The 27,480-nt window shown below is 41.9% G+C and overlaps 5 protein-coding genes across 5 annotated transcripts; 2 read left to right on the top strand and 3 right to left on the bottom strand.

Moving 5' to 3' along the window:
• Window positions 1-306: 306 nt before the first annotated feature.
• On the top strand, window positions 307-3,116 carry hmgb1b (high mobility group box 1b). The gene is made up of 5 exons (XM_034604147.1): window positions 307-590; window positions 1,708-1,863; window positions 2,010-2,155; window positions 2,254-2,428; window positions 2,549-3,116. The coding sequence occupies exons 2-5, from the start codon at window positions 1,717-1,719 to the stop codon at window positions 2,681-2,683; spliced, it is 603 nt and encodes a 200-aa protein (XP_034460038.1). The 5' UTR covers window positions 307-590; window positions 1,708-1,716; the 3' UTR covers window positions 2,684-3,116.
• A 1,698-nt stretch (window positions 3,117-4,814) lies between these two features.
• LOC117772740 (protocadherin Fat 4) lies at window positions 4,815-18,230 on the top strand. The gene is made up of 17 exons (XM_034604144.1): window positions 4,815-4,908; window positions 5,095-5,387; window positions 5,517-5,742; window positions 5,982-6,323; window positions 7,257-8,170; window positions 8,258-8,432; window positions 8,536-8,716; window positions 8,945-9,195; window positions 9,280-13,611; window positions 13,696-13,797; window positions 14,561-14,862; window positions 14,980-15,065; window positions 15,165-15,344; window positions 15,463-15,590; window positions 15,862-16,079; window positions 16,160-16,418; window positions 16,655-18,230. Exons 2-17 carry the CDS (start codon window positions 5,166-5,168, stop codon window positions 18,031-18,033), a joined length of 9,297 nt encoding a protein of 3,098 aa, XP_034460035.1. The 5' UTR covers window positions 4,815-4,908; window positions 5,095-5,165; the 3' UTR covers window positions 18,034-18,230.
• A 917-nt stretch (window positions 18,231-19,147) lies between these two features.
• On the bottom strand, window positions 19,148-20,279 carry LOC117772741 (olfactory receptor 1500-like). Its single transcript, XM_034604145.1, has one exon. The coding sequence runs from the start codon at window positions 20,259-20,261 to the stop codon at window positions 19,278-19,280; it is 984 nt and encodes a 327-aa protein (XP_034460036.1). The 5' UTR covers window positions 20,262-20,279; the 3' UTR covers window positions 19,148-19,277.
• Window positions 20,280-23,056: 2,777 nt separating this feature from the next.
• Window positions 23,057-24,271, bottom strand: LOC117772742 (olfactory receptor 52E8-like). The gene has a single exon (XM_034604146.1). The coding sequence runs from the start codon at window positions 24,081-24,083 to the stop codon at window positions 23,130-23,132; it is 954 nt and encodes a 317-aa protein (XP_034460037.1). The 5' UTR covers window positions 24,084-24,271; the 3' UTR covers window positions 23,057-23,129.
• Window positions 24,272-25,498: 1,227 nt separating this feature from the next.
• LOC117772780 (olfactory receptor 13C2-like) lies at window positions 25,499-27,437 on the bottom strand. Its single transcript, XM_034604230.1, has 2 exons — window positions 27,307-27,437; window positions 25,499-26,545 (listed from the first exon to the last, which is right to left on the bottom strand). The coding sequence occupies exon 2, from the start codon at window positions 26,526-26,528 to the stop codon at window positions 25,554-25,556; it is 975 nt and encodes a 324-aa protein (XP_034460121.1). The 5' UTR covers window positions 26,529-26,545; window positions 27,307-27,437; the 3' UTR covers window positions 25,499-25,553.
• Between the last annotated feature and the right edge of the window lie 43 nt (window positions 27,438-27,480).

The raw sequence follows: 27,480 nt of genomic DNA on the forward strand, positions 1-27,480 counted from the left end.
GCTTGGCAATAAAACTCGACTCTGGCTCTGAATTTTAAAACATTGCATGCTTGAAAATCTTTTGCTTTCAAGCGTAACTTTATAAAAAACAAATAAATGACATTGCACAACCTTGAAATTCACAATGTTCACAAACAAACTGAACGTAGCAGTGAGTGGAATCTATAATCTAAACCTCAGCTAGAAGACTAACACTTCATGCACAGACCATTTATTGTTGTGTGGTTTTTTTAAGGACAGATTTCACTCGATCACATGAACCGCAGTGAAGTTGTGTTTTTATTTACACCAACACACAATCGACCCTGAACTTTCACGCGTCTCTTCACTGAAATTCAGCCTCTGGCGCTTTGTTATTCGGGTTTAGCGCCGTCGCCCCCTCGTGTCTCCAAACAACCAGCAGGACGGAGCCGCTGCGTCCAATGAGATGATCCAGCGAGTTGGCGGCAGCCAATATCCGTGAGCCGGAGCCCGACACACGGATAAACACAGACGCAGCCTCCCTCCTGAAGACCGCGCAGTGACGGAGCTACTCAGTCCATTGTTTGAGACGAACAAACGCAGCCCTGGCGTCGTACAGAGCTGCCGGGGTAAGAACCACCACCATTCACCCGCTTAGCACAGAGACTGATGCGTGTTTTAATGGAAGAAACCCGGAGCCGTGTTTTCACTGTACACGAGTGTGTTTTAGTTCAGCATGGCCGAGCTGGGGGGTGATGCTAAGGAAGCTCCCGCTCTCGGTCCGCACCGTCTTGCTAACTCTGCTGCGCACTTACACAACGCGTACATTAGCTGCGCTCGTACATTAAACTAAAAAGCATGGGGTAAATCCCCCCGGTGAACCGAGCTGATTTACCCGCGTAACATCCAGCGCTGTGTCCCCTGCTAATTCCCGTTAGCGCGACAATGGCTGCTGCTCCGGCCGTGTGGCTACCGCTGAAGCTAACGCTAGCTAGAAGGGGAAGAACTGCGGAGGCAGCCCGGGTCCAGGGGACGCAGATCGGGGATCTTTCCCTCAGAGTTCAACGCTATTTTAACTGGAAGTTAACATCCAGTGATTTGCAGTTTCTAAAAAGGCCCGTGAGGTTAAACATTAGGCTGGAGAGCGGGGTGTGAAAATGCGGAGGGCGTGCGCATAGAAGCCCGTTAGCCATTGTTAGCAGCGCAATCAGCCATTTTAATAATCGCCTCATCAAAATGAGCTCCGTAGCATGCTAGCTCGCCGCTAGCTAGCTAGCCCACGACACAAAGCGGAGTGGTGGCCATACTGGCTAACGGCTAGCGAACAATCAACGACGATGAAAGGAAATGCTAATGTATTCATCTGCAGCCCCCCAGCCCGGTTAGCTGCATGTTATATTAACGAGAAAGCTACAGATAATAAAATAATTAATTAAAGACGACATTTGCTGCTTTTTCCACGGACTCTGCGTCATGTGTTTGGATCGATGCGGGCAAGGAAACGCTCGTAAACCAACGAGTAGCTGAGTGTTTGTATTTAAAGAAGCATCATGTCGGCCTCTTCATACAATGGCTCATCAGTCACCCACCCCCCCCCCCCAATTCAAACAATGGATGGAGCTGACAAAGCAGGAGGCGCAGATTGCTGCAGGGACATTTAGATATTCCCACTGCAGATGCATGTCTGGACTTAAAACACAAATACATTTTTTAATAATTTAATAAAATCTCCCTGTCTGTTTTTAGTGTGGGAAGATGGGGAAGGACCCGAAGAAGCCGAGGGGCAAAATGTCCTCCTATGCTTACTTTGTGCAAACCTGCCGGGAGGAGCACAAGCATAAGCATCCCGGTGTCAGTGTCAACTTCTCAGACTTCTCCAAGAAATGCTCTGAGAGATGGAAGGTAAAATAAATGGCCTTTTAATGTCTTTTTTTTTTTTTTTTTTTTTTTTTTTTTTTTTAAATATATATATATATACAAAAAAAAAATTTCAATCCTTGCAAATCATCAGATTTTTTTTTAACGTTGCTTGTGTTTCTTCCTGATAGACAATGTCACAGAAGGAGAAGGGCAAGTTTGAAGATATGGCCAAACTAGACAAGGTGCGCTACGAGAGGGAAATGACGAGTTACATCCCTCCCAAGGGCACGAAGAAGAAGCGATTCAAGGACCCCAACGCCCCCAAGAGACCACCGTATGTGCCACGATCTCCACTATCATTACAATGTTTTTTCTTTTTCTTTCTGATAATAAATTCCAAGTTAAAACACTGACATATTTTTCTTCCCACAGGTCTGCATTCTTCCTGTTCTGTGCAGACTTTCGTCCCAAGGTCAAAATTGATACTCCTGGACTCACCATCGGTGACACAGCGAAGAGGCTGGGAGAGATGTGGAACGGCTCCTCTGCGGAGAAGAAGCAGCCGTATGAGAAGAAGGCTGCCAAGCTGAAGGAGAAATACGACAAGGTGAATTGTCATGTCATTGAAGCAAGACTTTTGTTTTTATTCAATAAACACTTATCTGAGTGAATCAGGCTTCTCTAATTAAGTTTCTCTAACAACCCATTTGACGTGCTTTTCCCACAGGAAATCATTGCTTACCGTACAAAGGGCAAAGTGGAAGTTGCAGCAGCTGCTGCACCAGTGGATGATGATGACGATGACGAAGAAGAGGATGGAGATGATGACGAAGATGATGATGACGACGACGATGACGAGTAGATCGTAAAGGGATGGGACCTGGAGTTTTGTTTATGCCATATAACCCTACTATACTCAATTCACCATCTTGAAACAAAGTCAGACTGAACGCGAACATGTGTATATTTAATGTTTTTAAGATGTACAGTGTTATGCTCCTTTTTTTTGTAAAGTTAACACTACATATCTTAAGTTTGAGATTTTCTAGTGGTAGTTCTTTATCCCTGTAACAATTTAGGAGGACTACAAATCGGTATGAAAGTAACTAGTCTATAGGTGTTACAACTCAAAAACAAGATTTCTGAGTTGGTAGTGTATTTCTTTTATTTTGGAAAAAAAAAATGTATGTGCTGTCCCAATGTCTTTTTATTGTTCTTTGAATACCACTCTCTAATATCAAATGCAGCTGTCGACATTCAAGAATGTCCTCAATAAAGGTTGTTTTTTAAAGAAGGCTGCTGTGATGTTTTTTATCAACTACACACACGAATAACTCTGGATGAGTAGGTGCAAGATAACAGGATGTTCTCATTAGTTCTGACAATTTTCTTGTTATATTTTAGACTTGAAATGACTGATTAATTTTTAAATAGTATAGGAAACATTTAAAATAACCAGTGACAATTCATTATTTGCACATCTTAAACAAGAAAAATACTATATATATGCTTATATTATAATACAAAAGAACAGGCTGTGGTCTGAAAAGAGTTAACCAGCAAGATTACTGAATTTGCGGAAATGAATGTTGTGAAACACTGTTTATCATCACATGTTAACCTCCCACACTCGTTCTGTTCGTACCCAAATAACCTTGAACAGCATCAGTGCTCCCTGGTTCATTGTTGTATGGTAGTTTCAGTAACTTGAACCAGAAGGTGGCGCCATGACAATCAGTTCTCAAAAGTTTAACCAAAGCTACATAGTTACTGGGCCAAATCCACATTGACAAGACACCCAATGCCAAACAGTGGCGGCATGAACATAACCTTTAATTGTAATTGTTAAAAAAACAAAAACAAGCATTGTCATCTGTCCCGTTCTCGACAAATAGAACCGTAGCCACTAACCCTTAAGCTCAAGTTTCTTGAATCTCGAAGACGTGATCAGACACTTTTCACATTTTACAAAAACATAATATTGAAAAAATGTTGCCCTTAAATTGTCATATGCTGAGCAGCAAAACATGAGGTGAACTCTGCCTTCTGTCCAAATCACACAGCAAAACAAAGTCTTTTACGTCGGGGACACCAGGAAACCTGTCTGCCTCTGTACTGAATGTTAATGTGTCTGAATGATCATTTACCTGCCTGATTTTTGTTTAAATTCTCCCCTTCAGGTACATTAAAGGCTCTACAGTGTAGTTTGTACCAAACAGACAGTGTTGTTTGTCCCTCAATGTTACTACATAGTATATTCAAGGCATGTAACACACAGCAGGACAAATATGAACGTAACAGAAATAGTTGACCCTAAGGAGTATAGACGCCAGCTTTTGGCTGAGTTACACTAACTACATCCGAGACTTAAACGTCTGTGTTGTGCACTTATTTGACCAAAGTGTGGAGAGAAAAGTCCTTTTCTGTGTGAGTGCAGGCAGAGATCGGATAGATTTCCCTTTGCCTGTAATTGGAGACTCATGGCCTCCCAGTCACTTAAAGGGGGTTTTACATGTCTGTTTATCAGCCTATTCTCAGCAGCGTTGCCCTTTGCCACACAAAGAACTGTCCTCCGCTCAGTAGTGTGTGTAAATATGAGTGAAGTCACTGTGGTCTCCTTTCAGTGGGGGTCTCGTTTCACAAAGAAACCAGCAGTAATGATGGTGGTCTGTTCCCCTAGCATAGCTGTTAGCATTAACCATATACTATAATTGATTATATTGTGAATAACAAAGATAAACCTATTAGAATACATCTGCAATGTTAGCCATGTGTCATTATATGAGGTTTTATTTATGTCCTGCCATGTCAACTTGTTAATGTGAATTCAGTTTCAACACTGTCGGCTCTCTTTTGAGACCTGTGACCCAGGGCTGCAGTTTTTTCTTTCCTCTCCCTTTAGTCATTGAACGAATGCCTTTCAGTCTCTGAATGAATCCTCCGTCTGACCTGCAGCGAGAAAGGCTCCCTGTCGTCTACCTGACTGCAGGCGACTGCCCAAAGAGTTGGTTTCGTCTCGACACTGAGGAGCCTCACTAGAGAAATCCATGAAGAGAATATAAAACAAACTGATTCAGCAAAAGCATTGTAAGTAAGGTTTTGCTCTTTTGTTACTTCCTATAGAAATTTGGCTGATTTTTATAAAGACAACAAGGGCGGTTTTAATTGAAATGATTAATTGATTGATTACGGGGCATAATAATAATACGTATAAGAACAACTTTGCATCTGGTGCATTTTGGAGTTCTCAAAATAACTTTTTTTTGGGTGCAGGATTTGCATGGAGTGATGTCAAAGGGGGCGTGTCAGTCAGGATTACGAGATAAAGAGGCTGAGTAGTCACTATGGATACAGCTTTTATAGTTTTCCATTTGTTGCTCGTGCGTGGAGGTAATGCTGTGCAGTTTCCAGGACTTGGCTCCTCAGTGCCAAGTCTGTTTGGTCTTTGCTCGGGATATTTTATTTTTCTCCTGTGTGATTGTGACCAAAGCACTTTGGAAGTAAACCTCATGATGGAATCTACTGGACGACAGAGAAAAGTTTTGATTTTACTGTTTCCTTTTTCGGTGAGTTGCTCTGTTGGTTCATATGTTGCAGCAGGGATTGGATTTGTATCAATCCCTGTCTAATTTAATGTCATTAGTGAGATTAAAGTGCATTAAGTGCATTTCTTGCTTGTTTCTTTGGTCCCTCAGGTGTTTAATATTGCTTCCTCTCATGGACCCTCGTCTGGAAACTCAGTGAACACGAGCAGTGAGAAGCAGTTTGCAGATTTTGTCTTAAAGCAGTTTCCATTCTCATCTGTTGATGTTGTGCCCCAGCAAGACGCAGTCAGCTCACACTCTCATGACCGATGGAGAACACAGGCGGCTTCCTCCAGAGGTGTTTATTCATTTGAAGTGAAAGAAGACACGGTACCAGGTCAGTCGCTTGTGCAGAGAAGCCTTCATCATGTAAATTAGGCACAACTACATAATAATGTTTGATGACAATGCTTAATTTTGATTATTGAATTATAGCTTTTGAAATATTGTTATTTGACTTGTAATTTAAGATCAGCCCTATCCTCAGTTTTACTGTTGTGAAGGTCTGTGTGTGTGTTTGACAATGTTTCTACATGTTTTCACCCAGTAATTGTGCCTTATCCAATGTGTTGACAGGAAGAGTTGTGGGAAAGTTGGAAACAGGGTTTGGGAGTCCCACGCCTATCACATATTCAGTGCAGGAGGATGACGGAGAGAACCTGTTCCTCCTCAGCCCCCTCTCAGGGGAGTTCCTATTATCCCGCAGCCTGGATTTCGAGGCACAGAGTATCTACATTCTCACAGTGGTGGTGCAGCAGGGGGATTCACAGGTATCCAGTGTCAGGGTGTACTTCAATGTGTTGAACGTGAACGACAACCCCCCTGTTTTCAGTCAGGATGCCTTTTCTGCGTCACTGCTGGAAGACGCACGGGTCGGAGCATGCTTCCTGTCCTTGAATGTGTCGGATAAAGATGATGGTAAGTGCACCGGGAAGAGTTGTGGGACGTGAAGCGGCTGTCTTTAGTTTGCAGGTTTTTAAATATTCAGTTGATCACATTTACAAAAACATACGGGCCCCCGTAGGACATGACCATAACACTGGCTTTGCATCTGGTACATCAAGCATCTGTGTGTTTTAGTGTGCTGAGACAATTCCCCATGTAGAGGAATAAACCTTTTATTTTTCAGAATATATGAAGCGCCTGAGGAAGTCTATTCATACTTTAAACCAGTGCTGACATACTGAAAACACAGGAATTTCTCCTTTATTCTTTGTTCCCATATCCTCCTGAGAGGGATTCATGGGTCTAATGCAAGTAATGGGGGTCAGATCCACATTTCACAGTTCGGCCAAAGCTAATAAGACCATATAGGCATGTGTGATAGCAATTGTTCCTTAAATGAAAGTGATGTAATTTCTGTGCAAAGCATCAGCCTCATCCACATGTTTCAATTTGTCACAGCAATAGAAATAATAGAGATAATAGAGAGAATTGCACAGTTAATTAAATTGACCTCGAAGCTCATTCTGCATGTCCAATGTGTCCTTCTGAGTTACGAGTGTAAAAATGCAGAATCATTATTCACACATTTCTTGGAAAGTCAAAATAAGACATTAATGATTATAATGACATTAACTTGGATTTATATATTATATAAATAGGATATATTTATATATGTCTTATTGCTGTTTAACTTGAGTAGGTTTGATGACGTGTTTTTATTTCATGCAGGCAGTTGACAAGAGGCTGTGGAGGAGTTGAGTGGATGGTTTGGTGCTGAGATAAACTTGTGTGTCGTCAGCATAGCGGTGGAAGTTCAGTCTGGTGATTCAGTTAGAAGCTTAAGTGCAGCCAGCACCCAAAGCCAATTTGTAATAAGGTCCTTCATGATCTTTTCCTCTCTGCCAGGTGACAACGGAGAGTTGACACTGAAAGTGCTGGATGGAGCTGAAGAGACAGTGTTCTTCATGAACTCAGCGGGAAGCCTATGCCTGAACAAGGAGTTGGACCGAGAGAGACAATCCTCCTACAATGTGACCGTGACGGCGAGTGACAGTGTCCAGCCGGAGTCTCTGCAGCTCACCAGCACAGCACACGTGATCGTGGTGGTTCAGGACGTCAACGACAACGCTCCTCTGTTTGTGTCAGGCACAAGTGTCCGTATACCAGAGGATGCTGCTCTTCACTCTGTGGTGACGACTGCACATGCTGAGGATGGAGATGCTGGATCCAACGGGGAAGTTCTATATTATTTAAACAGCACCTCCAGTGGAATGTTTAGCATCAATACCACTAGTGGGGAAATCTCCCTGGAGGAGACCTTAGATAGAGAACAGGTAGATACACTGACCATTACCATTACAGCTGCTGACAGAGGCTCGCCCAGCACGGCAACCACTATGAATCTCACGGTGCACGTTGACGACGCAAACGACAACGACCCTGAGTTCTTGCAGAGTTCTTACAGTCTGACAGTGAGAGAAGATATCCCCAGAGGAACCATCTTGTTTCAGGTTCAGGCTCACGATCAAGACATCGGGCCAAACGGACAAGTGCGGTACACGCTGACGCAGGCGAGTCCGTTTGTGGTGGACGCGGTCCGAGGTGTCGTGACAGTCATGGATAAACTGGACAGAGAGAGGGACTCAAACTACAACTTAATCATAACAGCTGTAGATCAGGGTAACACACCCAGGTCTGCCACTGCTGCTCTCAGTGTCACAGTGTTGGACATCAATGACTTTGCGCCCCGGTTTTCTCCAGAAACACTGGTCCTACATGTCGTGGAGAATGAGGACGACCCCGCTCAGCTCACACATCAGGTGCTCGTGGGTCTCATTGAAGAGTCAAGTGAATATCGTGAATGTTTTCATGTTAATTACTAAACTTTTGTGTGTTTTTTGGAGCAGCTTTCGGCTTTGGATGAAGATTTAGGGGTCAACAGTCAGCTCACCTATTTCTTACAGAGTGGAAACAGTGATGGTTTGTTCTCCATCACTCTCAATGGCACTTTTCAAATTCTACACAGCCTGGACAGAGAGACGCAATCACTATATGTCATCACCATCATTGCTGTTGATTCAGGTAATTTAAGTTGAACTTGGGATTTAGGCTAATTTTGTACGGCGATTATTATTTTCTGTCTGAATAGTCATTTCAATAATGAATATGACCTTTTCATTTGAAGGACTGCCGCCGCTAACAGGAACTCTCACCGTACACGTCATAGTGGATGACGTCAACGACAACCACCCAGAGTTCAGTGAGGAAGTGTACAACACCATAGTGTATGAGGACAGTCCCCCCGGCACAGTGTTTGCCATGATGATGGCATCTGACATTGATGAGGGAGCCAATGGGGAAATAAGGTAAAACAAAATACTTCAAATATGAGATCAATGGTGCTTTGAGAATTTTAATTTAAAACTGGGAATAAGTTGTAATTATTAAACTTTTTTTTTTCCCGTGGTCTTCTGGGTTTATTTTTTGGTTGTGCCATGTTTCTTTTGTACAGTAGCACCTATGTTGCTGTATTATTTGCATTTACTTATATTTTAGTGCAATACACAAAGAGAGTATACTGTATTTTCCTTCAGGTATTTCATGGAGAACCCTGATGTACCTTTTGCCGTTGAGGAAACATCTGGAGAGCTGCTGACAACCGATGTCCTGGACCGAGAGACAGTCGCCATTTACAGGTTGACAGTGATTAGCAGCGATAAACATCCCACTCAGCCTCTGTCCAGCTCCGTGCTCGTCACTGTGCTCGTTGGAGACATCAACGACCACTGGCCCAAGTTTGTGAACAGCCCCTATGTGGCTCACGTGCCCACTGAAATGGCTCCAGGTGAGAGATAAGACAACCACTTATTTATAAATTTCACGTTTTCTTAATAAGGCTGAGGGTCGATGTGTGTTTTCTTTCTTGCAGGCTCGGTTGTTTGTGCAGTGAAAGCAACAGACGACGATACTGAGATGAATGCGGAACTGAATTATTCATTATATGGACCGAGTTCAGATCTGTTTTCCATTGATCCCCACAGCGGCACCTTGTTCACTTCAAGAGCTCTCCGGAGAACAGAAGATGTTATTGTCAACATACACGTGGAAGACGCTGGAGAAAATCCTAAATTTGACACCGCAACCGTGAGTATCAGGTTTCAAAACATCTCTGAGTTCCCGGAGATGAATGTGGATGTTCTGAATTCTTCCCTCTCTGAAGACGAGCCAGTGGGAACCGTAGTGGCTCTGCTCTCTGCTGTGAGCGTCAGAGCGGAGCCCGTCTTTTTCTATCTGACGTCTGGAAACTTTGAAGACGTGTTTCATGTGGAGCAATTAACTGGAGCGCTGACGGTGGAGAACCCTCTGGATTATGAGAACAAAAAGGAGTTTACCTTGTTGGTAGAAGCCAGAGACTCCGGCTCGCCTCCTTTCTCATCATTTGCAGAGATTCATGTAAACATCAGCGACGTCAATGACAACTTCCCACAGTTCACTCAAGCAGAGTACAGGTGTGAGATCTTCGAGAATTCCCCGCCATCCTGGGTTTGTGACGTTCTGGCCATCGATGCCGACTCTGGTGGTTACGGCACCGTGCGGTACAACATAACCGACGGAAACACTGATGACTTTTTCACAATTGAGCCTGAAAGTGGTTTATTGAGCACAACATCAAGTTTGGACAGAGAAACAATCCCTGAATTTAACTTGACAGTTGAAGCTTCCGAGCTGGAAAATCATTTCCCCAAAGACAGAGCAACGGTTGTCATCGTTGTTTTGGACAGAAATGACAACGCACCTCGTTTTCCACGGGTTTTCCTCACGCAGGTACCCGAGGACGCCCCTGTTGGACACACAATCATACAAATCACCTCCACTGATGATGACTGGGGCCCCAATGCAGTTATTAATTACTCCATAACGGATCAAAGTGAAGATCTGCCGTTTAGTATTGAGTTTACCACCGGCTGCCTCACAGTTGAGAGACCCCTGGACAGGGAGACGCAGGATCATTATGTCCTGAAAGTAAATGCAAATGATTACGCGTGGAGCATAAGCACGGATGTCACTATAGTCGTTACAGATGCTAACGACAATAGACCAGTATTTTCTGATCCTTTTTACTACGCTGTCCTCCAGGAAACAAAAGATAAAGAGGTGTTTGTTACGCAGGTTCTTGCCACAGATGCAGATGTCGGGGAGAATAGTGACATTTTATATGTCATTGAACCTCCAAACGAGGAGTTCTGGGTTAACGCTACCTCCGGTGAAATCTATACCAAGCAGCCATTGGCGCTACAGATGTCTTCTTTTGAAATCTACCAATTTACAGTGACGGCTGTTGATTGCGGCAGCGATCCCCTGCACAGTAACGCCACTGTCACGGTAAGATTAGAGCCTTGTAACCACCACCCGCCGATGTTCCTGCCGCATCAGCCTCAGGTTGCGATCCCGTACCACGTGGCTGTCGGAACTGAGGTAGTCCAGTTCACAGCACTAGACGTGGATGTCAGTAATACCAGTGCTTATATTCTGTATGCTCTGAATGGAGGTAATGCATCTGATTTCTTCTGGATCCAAGCGAACAGTGGGAAAGTGAAGTTGAAGAGAAGTTTGACAGAGACCGTCCATTTGTTTCTGATTTTAATAGTTGTGGCAGAAGACCAGGGCACCCCACCTTTATCGTCGCAGACTGAAATCACTTTTGAAATCACGGGGAGGAATCAATATTCTCCGAGTTTTCCAGAGCCAGACGTCACTTTCTCCGTTCCCGAGGACTTGCCTGTTGGATCGGTAATCGGAAGGGTTCAAGCAGAAGATAGGGATTATGGTGTCAATGCTGCCATCGTGTACTGCATTGACCCAGAAAGTCTACTGTTACCATTCTCTGTAGGAGAAGCCTCCGGGCTGCTAACACTCATCAGAGAGCTTGACTTTGAAGAGGAACTTATTCATCATCTTAAAATCAAAGCCATGGATGGAGGCTGGGCCACAAAAACAGGATGGCTGAATGTTACAGTTGTGGTTATGGACGTGAACGACAATCCCCCAGTCTTTTCCTCCTCTGAGTATCTCACTTCAGTGCCTGAAAACTCTGAAATTGGTACAAATGCCATACATACGAAGGCCACTGATGCTGATTCAGGTCCAAATGCACTAATATCTTATTCTCTTATTGCTGGTCACGTGGATAAATTTGCCATCGACTCAAGAAATGGCACAATCACCACTTTGGACGTGTTTGATTACGAGCGAGAGCAGATCTTTGACGTGACGATCAAAGCCTCAAACATGGCTGGTCTCAATTTATTTACTTTGGCTCATGTTGTCATTCACATATTGGACGTCAATGAGTTCACGCCTACGTTTACCAAAAAAGAGTTTAACTTTTTGGTATTTAAAAATGTGCCTGTGGGAACTGTGATGGGAAAAGTAACGGCCACAGATGACGACCAAGGCTCTGCAGGTCAGGTGTTTTACTTCATGTTTGGCCAAAATAAAAACCTGGGCTTTAAAATCCACAAACTCTCGGGTGAAATTTACACAACCGCCAGTTTGAGGAAACAAGGCAACAGTGAAATAGTTTTAAAAGTTCTGGCAAAGAACGCTGGTGTCATTACAGGCATGGACGTAGACGAAACCTTGGTCCACATCAGAGTAATCGACACGAACGATGCACCCGTGTTCACGTCTGAACATTATCTGGCAAACGTGACGGAGGACAGCCCGGTCGGGACGTCTGTGATGACTGTGAGTGCTCTGGATCAGGACTCCATCTTGGACTGGAGCCATTTCTTCTTCAGCATCGAAGGCGGAAACACAAACTTCTCTTTCGTCGTAGATCCGCTCAGTGGGGTGGTTTCAGTAAATTCTCCGCTTGACAGAGAACTGTGGGCGGTTTATAACCTGACTGTCACAGCCACTGATAACGGCTCTCCACCAGCCACTGGGACCAGTAACGTCATTGTGACCGTTGGTGACGTTAACGACAACTCTCCCAAACTCACAATAACTGAGGCTCAGGTGACGGAAAATCAGCCTGGAGGCACCATCGTAGCCAGATTAAATGCGTCTGATTCTGATTTGCCACCAAACCAGGGACCCTTTACTTACTGGCTGGTAAACCCTTCTACTGATGATGCCTTTTCACTGACTCCTGATGGAGTTCTATTTACCACGGGGCCCACTGATCGGGAACAAACCCCTGCCTATCATGTTCTTCTCGCTGTCAGAGATGCAGGGATCCCTGCGCTGTCGACCACGACCATGTTCCACATCAGGATTCTGGACGAAAACGATAACCCGTCGCTGCCCAGGAACATCTTCATCGAGGTAAAATATTTTGGCAGCTCTTTCCAAGGAGGCATGATCGGTAACGTCCACCCCGAGGATCAGGATGAGTCCGACACATTTATCTGTGGTATAAAAAGCGGGCCGCTGAACATGTTCATGATACCTAACGGCACGTGTGAGCTGTGGTCGTCTCCTTTTCAAGGTGAGGCCACGTTTAACATCACAATCGAAGCCACAGACCAGCTTCACTTCCCAGTCAACAACAGCATCTATGTGACATACAAAGGTTTCACAAATGCTTCCATAGACAGTTGCATATTATTCTACGTGTCATCGTCCTCGATGGAAGAGTTCCTGTCCAACAAGTATCTGAGGTTTGTGAAAGCTCTGGACAGTCTGTTTAACCTGCAGGCCTCTAAGACCCATGTATTTGGAATCAAACACATTGGTGGTGAAATCCTTCTGTTGGCTGCGGTCAAAAACTACAACGGTGAATATCTCAGCAGAGAGGTGGCGAGCGGCGTCTCTGCCGGACACAGGAAGTTACTGGAGTCTCAGAGCAATGTGACGATATCTCACATCACCAGCGACCCATGTCTCACCAGCCCCTGTCTGAACGGAGCCACGTGCAACAAAAACATTTACATCAGCCAGGACGTCGCTGCCCTGGAGAGCCCGGGCGTCATCTTCGTGTCGCCGCAGAAAGAGGTTTTTAATTGCACGTGTCCAGCCGGCTTCACCGGGACGCTGTGTGAAGATGACATTGACGAATGTGAGGTGAAGTTCTGTCAGAACGACGGCACATGTGTGAACACGGCGGGAAGCTTCTACTGTCACTGTCAGAGCGGCTTTTCTGGCTCGGTCTGCTCCACTGATGTCGATGAATGCCTGAAGCTGAAGTGCCAGAACGGAGGAACCTGTTTGCCAAATGACGATGGATATTACTGTCACTGTGCGCCTGGATTTGAAGGTAGACGCTGTATATATATATTTAAAAAATCATTCCACTGGCCAGGATCTCTTTAAAGTCTAAACTTTATTTGCTTTTTTCCAGGAGAAATGTGTGAGCAGTTCATAGACCACTGTAGATCAACCCCCTGCGTTCAGGGCAACTGCATCAATTCACAGACAGGGTTCTCTTGTCAATGTCCCTTTGGTAAGAAGAATGCATAAAAAGAAGTTTCACATTTTGGGAACATTATGTCTTTGCTCTCTTGCAGACATTTAGATGAGAAGATGCCACTCGTATGTGGAAGGCTAAAGAAAGCTGTAAATTAGTTTAGCTTAGCATGACGTCGGTTAATGGGGCTGGGAACTGTCCAGAGATAATAAAATATGACTCATTTTAAAGCTCATTGCTCAAAAAATGATGTGCATTTGTTTAATCTGACAATTTGCCAATAGTTGGCTCAAGCGTAAACCTCCTGCCAAGACCCGACAGTCGCCTTAAATTCAATCAAGCTGCACCAAAATCCCAAGCCACCACAAACCACATGGCAGAATTCCTTTGTCAAGATCCATGAGGAATTTGGAGGGGGGGGGGAAATGGTGAGAATGGAAGATAGAAATTAAAGAAAGTGACCCTGACTCTAACAACATCCTTCCACCAAGTTTCCCGCTAATCTGTCTGGTAGTGTTTTTGCGAGATCTTGCTAACAAACATACAAACCAACCAACAAACAAACAGACAGGGGTGAAAACATAACCTCCTTGGTGGAGACATGAGTCTGTGCCAGACTATTTCTTGGAACCTGCTTAAAGCCCCAAGCCAAGAAATTCTCTGGCACATAACCCCCTTGTAAAACAGCAAACTATAATTTAATATAGTAAATGACTGAATATGAGAGTGGTTTGAATCTTCTTGCGTAAGAAAGTAAATCATTTATTCCATAAAATAATAATCTTCATCTCTATTTTAGGAGTCAGTGGAATCCGCTGTGAGGAGCACAGCTACGGCTTCGAGGATCTGTCCTTCATGGAGTTTCCCTCATTAGACCGCAGGACTAATTTAATCTCTCTAGAGTTTGCGACAGTGCAGAGCGACTCCCTGCTCCTCTACAACCCGGGAGGATCCTCCAGCAGGGAGTTCTTTGCACTGGAGATAGTAGACGGCACCATTCATCTCTCCTATGACCTGGGCTCAGGGCCTGTGAGACTGCACACACACAAGCAAGTGGCAGATGGACATTTTCACAGTGTCGCAGCCAGGAGGATCGGAAATGTGAGTCGGAAAACACGCCGGCACTTAAACACACAAAGTCAATGAGAAGGTGTTTTTAAGTTATTAGTTAGAGAAGCGTGTCTGTAGACTGATGTGACACTGTTTGTTTTTGAACAGATGGGCTCTTTACACGTGGACAACTGCACAGATGTTGACAACAATGGGTTTTGTTTTTCCCAGAGTGATGGCATTAGCTCAGAGAGGTAGCAGTGAAACTACTTCTCCATAATTCACAGGTTCTGTTGTTCGCCATGTGTTTTATATGTATTTAACGACCTCTATGTGTCTTTACATGAAACCAGGACATTGGACGTCGGCGGCAGTAATGTGACATTTGGAGGACTGAGGACTGTTGAATTTATTCTGCAACATCCTGCTCAGATAAAAACCCACGACTTTGTGGGATGTATTCGAAACATTCGTGTTAACGGTTTCCTGCTCAGAGCTGCAATGGCCCTCGCAACATATAACATTCTTAATAAGTAAGTTAAAACACGTACATTCTTAAGTACCTCATTATTCAGAAATCTTTGTACAGAAAATACAGTAACTCTATCTGTTATTTGTTTACGTCTTGTATCTTGTATTTCTTTTGTCAAGATGTCCTCGAGCAGCGGTGTCACCATGTCACAGTGACCCATGTAAAAATGGGGGGGTGTGCCACGATCTCTGGTCGGACTATCTCTGTGAGTGCAAGAGCCCGTTTATTGGACGCAAATGTGCCAAAGGTAAAAACAAAAAATTACTATACACAACAAAAGTTTTTATAATTTTTCATCCATCCATTATGTACAGCACTTATCCTTTGAGGGTCACGTAGGGGCGGGGGGGCTGGAGCGGACAGGTCCTCGGTCCATATACAGTAGTTGTGGATATAGTCGATAGTTCTGCATGACTCTGGCAGTGGTTTGGGTTTGAGACATATCAGACACCTCTTTTGCATAATATCTGACTTTTGTTCTGTTTTTGAGTAAAAATATTTTTCCCCTTAATGAACAGAATCATCAGAGGAAGTTGTATTGCGATTCACGGGGAATGACTACATGGAATATGTCATCAAGGAGAAATTCAAGAGAGACTTCCTGCTCAAACAGCTGCTGGATGATAAGAAAGAGGGAAACGACCAAAACCAAACAGGGATTAACATCAAGTTTAAGACCAGGAACAATGGAGTGTTGATGTCTGTTCTGGGACAGACGGGATACATCGTGCTGAAGGTTGGTCTGAAGCACATTTAGATATATACTCGTCTTATTCTTGGGACATGTGACTGTTTGTTTTTTTCTCTTTCATTCAGATTAGAGACAGGAGGCTCGTGTACCAATCTGAAGACGCCGTGTCAGGACACCAGTCAGATTTCACCATGGACTCCCCGGTGGCCGACGGGGTCTGGCATGTCGTGTCCTTGTTCGGCAAAGGACAGATCCCGTTCCTCGCTCTGGATGGAAAACCAGTCTGGAACATCACCGACCAGAGTGTTGATCTCAGTCCTGTTCGGGTGGAAAAGATCGTTCTTGGTGCTGATCTGTCGCTTCATTCAAAGCTCCAGCAGTCAGGTGACATTGTATTTTTTAAAGCGTGAGCAGTGTCACCACATCATAATAATCATGAAAGCAAAAGTAGAAATGATAGAAATAATTCTTCCACTGTTGATGAATGTCTTCAGTCCGTTCCCTTTATGGCTGTAATGAACTTCCTCACTTATTAAACAGATCACTTTACATGTGGTCAACTTTTCATTAAGATTTGTTTTTAGATGAATGACTATCTTTTCTTGTTTGGGGGGGGGCAGGGTTCACTGGGTGTGTGCAGTATCTTAATGTGAGCGGTCACACTCTGCCTGTCAGCGGACGCAGTGCGATGGTGGACATCTGGCCGAGCTGGACCCTCATGCAGTCCAGCTGCATCTCTCCCGGTGTCTGCCTCCCCTCCCCCTGCTCTGAGGAGGACACTGCCAGGAGGGGCTGTCTCTATGGACAGTGTGAGAACCGGTGGAGGTGTGGACCGGCCGGGGAGAACAGCTCCTGCATCTGTTTCCATAATGTCTCCGACCACGCCTGTGATATCTGCATCTCTGCTCCAGACAGCCAGGATCTGTGCTCTGCGGCAGGGGGCAGTGGGCCTCTGTGGCTCATAGCTGTGATTCTTCCCCTAACCTCCATCCTGGTTGTTCTAGGAATGATTGTTGCCTTTCGTAGAGTGAGGCGGCACCAGGGTTCGAGTGAGTGCTTGGAGCAGAAGACAGAGCCAGGGACAGAAAATGCTGCTTTTTGTTTTGACGACAACCGTCCACTCACAAATGCTGCATCTGCCGAAAGAGAGAGGCAGAATGGCCCAGCGAGGGCTGATCAGCAGAGTGTGGAGTTGTACTGTGATGCCTGTCCTTCAAGTGTGCAGCCAGAGCCAAACAGTGAGCCGGAGTATTATGAAATCGGCTGCATCTCTAGTGCGTTTCACTCAGACTCTGCCTCGCTCAGACTCAGCCGGCACAAGCATCTGCACGGCACAAAGCGTGTGAGCGCTGATCCTCAACGGTGCAGCGATTTGAAGATGCTGTCAGCAGGATTTAAGAGAGGACCCTCTGGTGAAGAGAGGGACAAAAGTCCAAGGAAACCTCAAAACATGGACACCCTAAACAAACTGTTACTCACTACGATTGATGCAGAGCAGTCACAACATTCACCTCCTTGTTACACGAAGAGGATCCCACAACCCGGGCTCCCAGAACCTGTGCAGTGCCTCACTTTTGAGGAAATTAGTAAACTAAATGCTCCTCTTGAGCAGACGCTGTCAAATCAGGTATTCCCAAGTCGCACCCCGACGATAGATGTCTCATCCGACAGTGACACAGACAGCACGTCCACCTTCTCAGAGTCGGGGTATGGACAAGTTTCTGTCATCGGCACCAGGAAATATGGACACGAGCAATCAAACCTCTCAACACATAGCTGCAGACAACCTTTCCCTGTGAGCAAGTTCTTTAAACCCTCTGCTGCAGGTCAGCTTGAAGATGAGAACGCTCCCTCCAGTATGTTTGAGCACTGGGGAAAGGTTTTAAACATGCATCTACCTTATAGCAGCTATGTGCCTGTATTTGAGGATGTTGCACGTTTACCCTTGGAACCCAGTCATAGTTATGATATGCAAAGCGACATAGAGGAAATCATTTGATTGGTCATTTTACATGTGTTAGTTTTGTTTATCAAAATTTAATAACATAGAAACCTGAAGTTTTAGTTTGGACTGTAACCAGGCTCTGGAAAAGCAGTGAAATATTTGATCTTTCAGCCTTTTCATGTTTAATTGGTCAATTTGTGCTGGTTTCCAAGACAAGTCCAATTAAAATGTATCTTTATAACAACCAGAGAATGTTTACTATGACGAAACCGCATCTTGTATTTGTTGTACAGAGATAGGGAAACAGAGCTGAGATTCACACTGTGTCAAATTATTACTCTGCTGCTCCTGTCTGGATCTTTGTTCATTTAAATGCTTCACAATTATGACAAAGAAGCATAAACTTTCAAACAAACAGTAAATTCACTCATAAGATTAAGATCTGTGTCAGTGGGGATTCTTATGTATTGTACAAATTAAAATCAAATCAAATCAGCTGCTGGGCCCAGTGACATTCTTTGACCAGGTGAGGTCATCAGAGATCTGCACCAGGTTCTTGAACTGGAGGATCAGGTTCCCCTCGTGTCTGGCTGCATATTAAAGTCATGACTATGTTTTAAAAAAAATGTTTTAAAGAATCTTGTGTAACATTTAAAATAATTTACAAAACCCATCACAACCAACATGTCTCTATCTTTTAATTTGAAATTCAAAGTATGTAGGGAAGCAGCTCATAAACTGATGGTTTGGCTCCACCTAGTGGACAAATGTAAGATTACACTCAGGTGCTTTGTTAAAATCCAGAGATGATACAAAGATTGTTTTTTTAGCACATGTTCAGTTGAGGAGTTCAATGTTTCCCAAGAAGAGTTGAAGAGGTTTCACAAGCGTTCTAATAAAAACTATATAAGCACAAAACCACGTTTTTTAAATCATGGGAAAATACAATACATACAACCTCAGTCTAAGATATAAACCTTTGGAGTAATTTTTTTTTAAATCAAACAGTTGTCAAAATGATATCAAATACTATGATACTCAGGAAATATTGAAAATATACAGTTGCAAACACAAGGAAATAATGAATATACATAATAATGTGTAGACAGTTATTCTCCATGTTTGACAGCTTTATTTTGCAAACAATCACAATTTTACATTTCAAAAACTATATACAGATGCAACATGGATTTACATAGAAAAACAGTGGATTGGATCTTCAACTGACTCTTTATACAACCATTATATAACAAGAGGATTCTGCTCAGCACATCATGTTACAACCACAACATGCACATTTACTTGAGAACGCGTTTATGGTCGGTTCTGTGTGCGATGCTGCTTCTTCCTTTTCTAAACCTCTGTGTCAAAGCCATTTTGATGTCCTGCGTCTTGAGACAGTAAATCACTGGATTAACCGCAGCGGGTATGAGGCTGTACATCATTGTGATAACAATACGAGCTTGAATGCTAAACGTGAATCCTAAGTTGTAAGAGAGATAAACGAAGCATCTCGGCACGTAGTACAGACACGTGGTAAAGATCTGAGGAGCACAGGTGGACATGACCTTGTGGCTCCGCTCGGTCTGAGACATTTTCAGAGCGGCGATGATGATAGAAAAGTACGAAAAAATTATGAACGCTAAAGGAACCAGGAGAGTGACCAAGGCATTTGCGATGGAAACTTCCTTAACATAGGCAACGCCTCCGCCACATCCCAGCCGAGTTATTGATATGTGGTCACAGTAGCACTGCATGATGACGTTCAGGTTGCAGTACGGCAGAGTTAAGGCGTGGAGCACGATCCCCAACATACGTATGAATGTTAAAACCCAGCACAGGACACAGGCAATACAAATGGTTGTGTTTGTCACCACAACAGGATATCGGAAAGGAAACCATATGGCAACAAAACGATCCAAAGCCATGATCAGCAGAAGGAAGGAATGAATGGCCCCCAAAGAATGAACAAAGAACATCTGTGTGAAGCAGGTTCCAAATGACGATATCATGTCATTCCACCAATACCTGGCAATGATTTTTGGCAGCGTCACAGCGCCAAATGCGATGTCTGTCATTGCAAGGTGAAAGAAAATCAAGTATGTTGGCTTGTGAAGAGTCCGCTCGTACATGATAACTGTTAAGATGAAGGTGTTGCCAACCACAATAGCGAGGAAGAGGAGGAGGAGAAGAACAGACACCAGTCCGTGATACTCAGGTGGAAGTCCAGGGAATCCCACAATAATGAAGTCTTTTATATTTGTGGTGTTTGTAAATTTCATTGTCACCCGTACACAAAAAGTAGCTTTTACACAGAAATAAATTAAATAACACAAATAAGCCTGGAAATGAGAAAAGGGTGAATTAGTAAACAGCGATATCAAAGAAAGGACACAACCTCTATTTTGTCTAAGAATAATACACAACCTAACACAATCTGACCCTGCATGTCACATATGTATCTTCAACTAGCTGAGGTCTGGCTTCATTCTCACCCGAGGCTCTATTTAAATAGATAGAAATGCTCCCAGTAGAGGTCTGATGATGTATGTGTTGTGGAGATGAAGAGTCAGAGGAGAAAACTCCCTCAAGTTCCAGACGTAATGTTTACATTACAGAAAACACACTGAACGATCTGAGTTGAAAGAGAAAAAGTTACATTATACATTTCTCGAAATTAAGGTCTATCCTAGTTTGTGTATCGAGCCTCCTTTTCTCGCAGAGAGAATTAACTGCATGAACTGTGACATCCGATGACTCCTGACCTTGTTACACCACTGTATATATTTTTTGAATCTTGCCTCCTGAGGAGTCTTCGAGTGTAAAATGATTCACTTGAATAACTGGCAGCAAAATGCAGAACCTTTCCAGAGAGGTCACAGTTCAGAATGACTCAATGACAAAAGACCTTGCAACTAGTAGCCTATGTTGTGCATTTTTGGAAAATGCACTTAGTTTCTTAGCCAAGAGTTGAATGAGAAGATCAACACCACACACTTGACTTGACTTGTCTGTATTTTCAGCTCTTGAAGCAAAATTCTTTTCAGCCATTAATCTTCATGTATGTGTTTACAGATTTGTCTACACATTTAAATATAAATACACTTTCAAATCCGATTCTGAATACGGATTTGCAGAGTTTATTTTTACACATTTACAAATCTGTTTACACACACACACAAACACACACACATTCTAAATACAGATTTGCAGATCCATGTACACATTCACAAATCTCATTACACATTTCGAAGTATTATGATTAAAATATTGTCGGCTAAGCCTGTTTTCCTTACGTACACGCCCCAAATGATTCCTGACAATCCTGTGACTCAAGAATTTCATTGTTTGACATTTCCAGGTGAAAATAAAACTTGGTGAGCTGACTTTTCTCCAACTATTGTGCAAATCTGGTGGCTGTGTGCATCTGAGTGAATAAAACACAAACATCTTCTTAAAATAAATATCTTGTGCGCACCAGATAAACAAAAAAAACTGCTTTTGCATGCAGTCCCAAAAACCTTTTTGCACTTTTGACTCCGAAACAACCAGCTTGCTTTGTTAATAATTTCAAGTTGTTTTGCTAAGTTAAGGCCTCCAGTTGTACATTATCCATTAGCATTAGCTTCTGCGTGAGAAAGAGTCTAAAAGCCAGAGGCAGTGGTAGCCTAACACAGGGATAATGCTAGGCTACTTACTGTAGCTAAAACATGCAGTGCTTTCATACTTCACTGAGCCTAAGCTAACTATCAAACAGTTCACTGTGCTGTGGACTTCTAGTGATGTGGTTCTGCTTCCTGTGAGATTCAAGAGAAAAGACTAGGGCAAATTATCCACTTGTAAAATTGACATTAATGTCTCTTAATGGGGTTTCGAGGCTTTGAATCAACACCAGGACGAAACACAGAGACCCTGGTAAGAAACAAGTTATTATTCATTTAAGTGATTATTGTTAATAATTAAGTAATTGACACCGTGTCCGTCAAGTCGTCTGTGTGGCTGCATTTTGATTAAAGATCACAAAAACGCGGAGTCTAATCTATAAACAGCACTTTGACGATTTCACGACATCAGGCCAATTTGTCGGCTTTACACGTGAACATATCAGAATATTTGAATGCGTTTGGTGTAGCGATTGTTTAAATTGATTTATAATGTACTGCAAGTTGTAGCTTTTTATGTTTACTCGTTTTACATTTAGATTAATAAGGCTACCATGTTTTTTCCCCACGCCAATTAAATAGTAGGTCACGCCAACACATTCAGTCGACTGAGAATAAAACTCTTTCTTGTTATTTGGAGAACCGGATGGCACTCAAACAAAAAAAACAAAAGAAATACTCCCTGTAATGTGCAATTACTACAACATAGAGTTAGACTGCTCATTTTGTAGCCAGTAATTTATTTTTATTTTACCTTATTTAAAAATAAAAGTTGCCATACTGCTCACATGAATATGCATGGATTTGAATACATCTTAGGATAAAGTATTAATGTATTTATTTTGATTATAAATATACATGATTAAATAACACTGCATATCTGGAAATGAATTTATCTCACATCTATATATTTTTCAACACATCAGCTTATTTCATGCTTGTGGAATCTGCATTTATCTGCACAAAACAGGACACAGGCACACAGCATTTATATTTTGTTGTGTGCTGGAGTTGTGTGTCTGTGAGAGAAAAACTTTCTTTTGACCCTTTTAAAGAAAAATAAAGTTTCTCATCGAGATGCAAATAGAAAATGCATTTATAATAAAGAATTGATATACATTTTATTTTGCACTATTTACACAAAGCTGCAAAGCAGTGTACAATAAAACATCACAGTAACTCAAAAAGAAAAAATACAACTGTGCTGAATAATAAAACATAACAAGACAAGGAAATAAGAATAAAACAGTGAAATAAAATACACGGTACAAAATACAAGGTACAGTTAAAATTGTCTGGTGTACAGATGTTTGCGGTATAGAAATACTTTCGATTTCGAGTTCTCAGGGTGCTTTGCTGTTTAAAACTGTAATTAGAAGCTTGATATTCCGCACCTTCAATCTGAAAATGAATAAAAACTCATAGCGATGTGGCACATTTAAACATTTGAAATATTTACTGCACACTGCTCTACAGTATTGTATTTCATCAAGTGCTAACATTTATTTTCCTCTTTAACAATTTCCTTTTCAAGTTCTCCTTTATAGCCTTGGTTTTGAAACAGTATATCATTGGATTGACAGCAGCAGGTAAAAGACTGTACAGCATTACAACAACAATGCGAACGGGAACACTGAACGTGAATCCCACATTATTTGCCAGGTACACAAAGCATCTTGGCATATAATACAGAAGCGTGATGATGAGCTGTGGCGTGCACGTGGACAGAGTCCGGACGCGGCCCTCAGAGCTGGAAATACGCGCTACAGCGACAATGATGACAAAGTAAGTGAATACAATAAAACCCAGGGGCACCAACAAACTGAACATGGCAAGACCGAACGCAATCAGCTGCACTTCTCGCACATTCTCGCATCCGAGTATTGTTATTGCGATATGGTCACAATAGCACTGAGTTATCATGTTTGAGTTGCAAAAAGGCAAAGTTAGAGCATCGAAAACTACACCCACCATCCACGATACTGGCATCAACCATGATATCCCACAGAGAACAGAAACCTTGGTGTTTGTCAAGAGAGTTGTGTAACGCAGTGGAGCGCAGACTGCAATGAAGCGATCGAGAGCCATCACCATCAGGATGAAGGAATGAGCAGCGCCTAAAGCATGAACAAAATACATTTGTGCAAAGCAGCTGTAAAAGGAAATAATGCCGTCATCAAACCAGTACTTTGATATGATCTTCGGTAGAGTAACAGTCCCAAATGCTAGGTCAGTTAGTGCGAGGTGGCAGAAGATCAGATATGTGGGTTTGTGAAGAGCCCTTTCACATTTCACAAACACTAAAATGAAAATATTCCCTCCAACTATAGCCAGGTAGAGGACGAACAGCAGGGCGGACACAGGTTTATACAGGTCCAGTGAAAGTCCGGGGAATCCAATGATGAAGAAGTCCTTGATCCTCGTCACGTTCGTGTAGAGCATATTTGCTTAAATTTGCAGTAAAAAACACACGTCAAATAGAAAAGAGAGATAAAAAGAATACTACGTAAAAATTAAATTGTTGACAATAAACGTAACTCCTTCAGATCTGGCAAGTTTTCAAGCAAAAGCAAATAAGCCACAACATAGCGATTTAATTCAACGTTGTTAACGAGCCTCCTGCAACATCTCACTGTAATGCCACCTAATATGTGCTTAGCATCATGTTCCATACTTTAGTTTATGTACACAGGTCTATCCCAAAGGGCTGCAGTCCCTAAAGAGTTACACAAGTTTTACATGACAGATTACTTGTTTGTTAAAACTGTATTTGGTTTCCAATCAGTGGCTTACTGGAAAATAGACATGTTTTAAGTTTCATTAAGTCACAGATAAACATAAAGTTGCAGTTGATTACTGTAGAATGTGCCATAACATCATTCTCTTAATTTTATCATATTTTTCTTAATTTTACTCATCAAATTGAGACAAATACACAAACATATGAACAATATATAACACAATGTTGTATTTATATATATATAAATAGAACACAGTAATAGTCTGATCAGCGTCAATAATGTTATCACAAAACAGGCAATCTGATGATATAATCACATTTAATCTGCTCTCAATGAAGAGAGAAAGCCAATTGCATGAGTTTATGTATTTATTACCTTGGGTTTTAAGAAATATTTTAAATGTTTGACAACATGGGATAAAAATGTCAAAAATGTATTTTAATGAAATAATAGAACAAGATAAAGGTACGATAATTCAAAGTTTGACAACATGTTTACATGCAAATTGGTTCAGTGACTCAAAAATGTATTAACTGGACATTAGTGGCTAAAGTTGGAATAATATTGTGGGCATGGCGGTGGCTGGAGAGCCCCTCCACCTGTACCAGAGGACCAGTCAGGTGAGAGCTGTGGGCAAAGCGACCTCACATTGTAAGACTAACAGCAACATCCGTAAATATTGTACATTTAGACACAAACTGTTTGACTGTTTATGGGAAAAAAACATGTTTTTACATCCTTTATTGAACAAGTTTTATTCTGTAACCAGGCATCACTCAATACTGCTTAAACATCAATTCACAAGATAATCGCACATTTGCGTCTACTACTCTCAACTATGTCTTATTTATTGAAAGTCTTTTCTGAACATAGAACATATGGACATTTCAAACATGTCTTAAAATCAAAAGAGTACACAGACACTTGCTTTATTTAGGAGACATTTCATAAGAAGATTTATTTGACATATGGAGATAATCATTTTGTACTAGTAGGTTTTGTCCTGGACAACTAAAATTCTGCAATAAATATACAGTATAGCTGTTTTTTCAATTCATTTAACTAGATAGACGAAATCATTTCCCTCCCTTAAATGGATTTGTATTTTCTTTTTTTTTAAAGATGTGGCTTTCAATATTAGAAGAAAAGAAAAACATTGAAAATGGGTTTGTCAGTCAGTAACAACAGAAACTTGTGTTTTTTGTGCAAGGGTCCTTTTTTTGAATTGTTTCCTCAAACTCTCCCTCATGTCTTTAGCTCTTAAGCAATAAATGAGTGGGTTAATCATCGGGGGACCAAGGCTGTACAGCATGATAATTACTATTCTCACATCAGGGCTAAATTTAATGCCAACATTACTAGCGAGATATACAAAACATCTGGGTAAATAATAGAGTAAAATTATAATCAGTTGAGTGCTACATGTGGACAGAGACTTCAGGCGACCTTGGACATTTGCTATCCTAAGCACTGCGACAATTATGCTGCAATATGAGAAAATGATAAATGCCAGAGGCCCCAGTAGCATAACCATCGCAAAAACCAAAGCAGGAAAGCCATAAGGGGCCCTGTCCGTGCATGCCAGTGTTGTTATACCAATGTGATCGCAGTAGCAGTGATTGATTATGTTTGAGGCACAGTAAGGAAGAGGGTACGCCCTAATAACTATCATTAAATTGGGTGCCTTGGCAAAAATCCACGCAGTAATACTGAGGATGTAGATGGTGGACTTTTTAAGGATGAGGGAATATCTGAGAGGATGACATATCGCCAAATACCTATCTAACGCCATCAGGAAAAGAATAAGGGAATTCACGGTGCCCAGATAGTGAACAAAGTACATTTGGATAAAACAAGCGGTGAACGGGATGGTCCCTGATTGAAACCAATACTTACTGATGATCTTAGGCAACGTGGTCGTGCTGAAGAGAATGTCACAAGCGCAGAGATTCAGGATGATATAATACATCGGCTTATGAAGGCAGCTGTCTGTTGCAAATAGGAAGATAATCGTTGCATTGCCTATCAGAGTTAAGGAATAAACCAAGAACAACACTGCGGAGGCGAGACCTTGGTATTCTGGATGAAGTCCCGGGAATCCAGTGAGGAAGAACTCAGTCACTGTGCTGTGATTTCCCTCTGGCATGATGGAGCAGAAATATCCTGAACACAATGACAGAGAACCACATTAACACACACATCAGATTAAACAATTTAACATCAAACATTTCAAGCAATTCTATTATTTTATCGATAAACAGTTTTTATGCTGTCTTTAAATTATGTTACAGTAAATGATTCATCTTATCTGACAAATAAACATCATGAGAAGTTCAAAAATCTTATAAAAACTTTTTTAAAGCATGCATCAGATATGTTAAAATTTATATTTTGAATTTATGTTGGTTTCATGTAATTTGAAATAACATTTGTACAATTTCTTGCTAAATATAAGACTGAAAGTGCCTGAAAATGTCAAGTGGTGTAACAACTAAAGAATAAGATATTTTGAATATTCTATCCAACCTAAGTGTATGTAAGTGTACTAATACAAATAATACATTCATTTTCAAATATCACAAAATTTGAGTTAAAATTTAAAAAAGAAATTAAAAATTAAGTTTTTGCAAAATACAACAGGCCATGATGCTGAAAACACTTTAGTTTCTAAATAATCTTTGACAAACTGAGCACAAACTATTAAAAACTATGTTATTACTCTGCAATAGAGGATTACATTTCATTCCACATGAATCTTCCTGCAGCTATATTATCATATTTTCTGACACCAACCAGTACATTTGAACTAAACCACAGTGACACAAAAAATTATAATTTCCTTTAAATCAGCTCTTTCTCTTCTTTTAGCACAGCCTTTAAATATATTCTATATGTTCGTTATGAATGTGACAAAGCAAAAAAACCTTAGGAATCTTGAATGAGAAATCTTGAATCCTTGAAGCAAGTAGAAGTCAGTCAGCTCCTGAAGATCAGTGTAAACATACTGGACCTTATCGACAGACTGGCAGCAGACTCCCCGGCTGACTCACCCTCTGAAGAAGACTTCTCACGTCATGACTTGTGATGTGGGATTGATA

Source organism: Hippoglossus hippoglossus, chromosome 13 (genome assembly GCF_009819705.1).
Source record: "Hippoglossus hippoglossus isolate fHipHip1 chromosome 13, fHipHip1.pri, whole genome shotgun sequence".
In the NCBI taxonomy this organism is placed as follows: domain Eukaryota; kingdom Metazoa; phylum Chordata; class Actinopteri; order Pleuronectiformes; family Pleuronectidae; genus Hippoglossus; species Hippoglossus hippoglossus.

Bases quoted from the DNA above. Each gene is read 5' to 3' on its own strand.
- hmgb1b (XM_034604147.1), top strand. From the start codon at position 1,717: ATGGGGAAGGACCCGAAGAAGCCGAGGGGCAAAATGTCCTCCTATGCT. The intron at 1,864-2,009 runs GTAAAATAAATG...TCTTCCTGATAG, and splicing joins AATGCTCTGAGAGATGGAAG to ACAATGTCACAGAAGGAGAA. The intron at 2,429-2,548 runs GTGAATTGTCAT...CTTTTCCCACAG, and splicing joins TGAAGGAGAAATACGACAAG to GAAATCATTGCTTACCGTAC.
- LOC117772740 (XM_034604144.1), top strand. From the start codon at position 5,166: ATGGATACAGCTTTTATAGTTTTCCATTTGTTGCTCGTGCGTGGAGGT. The intron at 6,324-7,256 runs GTAAGTGCACCG...CCTCTCTGCCAG, and splicing joins TGTGTCGGATAAAGATGATG to GTGACAACGGAGAGTTGACA. The intron at 8,433-8,535 runs GTAATTTAAGTT...TTTCATTTGAAG, and splicing joins CATCATTGCTGTTGATTCAG to GACTGCCGCCGCTAACAGGA.
- LOC117772741 (XM_034604145.1), bottom strand. From the start codon at position 20,261: ATGAAATTTACAAACACCACAAATATAAAAGACTTCATTATTGTGGGA.
- LOC117772742 (XM_034604146.1), bottom strand. From the start codon at position 24,083: ATGCTCTACACGAACGTGACGAGGATCAAGGACTTCTTCATCATTGGA.
- LOC117772780 (XM_034604230.1), bottom strand. From the start codon at position 26,528: ATGCCAGAGGGAAATCACAGCACAGTGACTGAGTTCTTCCTCACTGGA.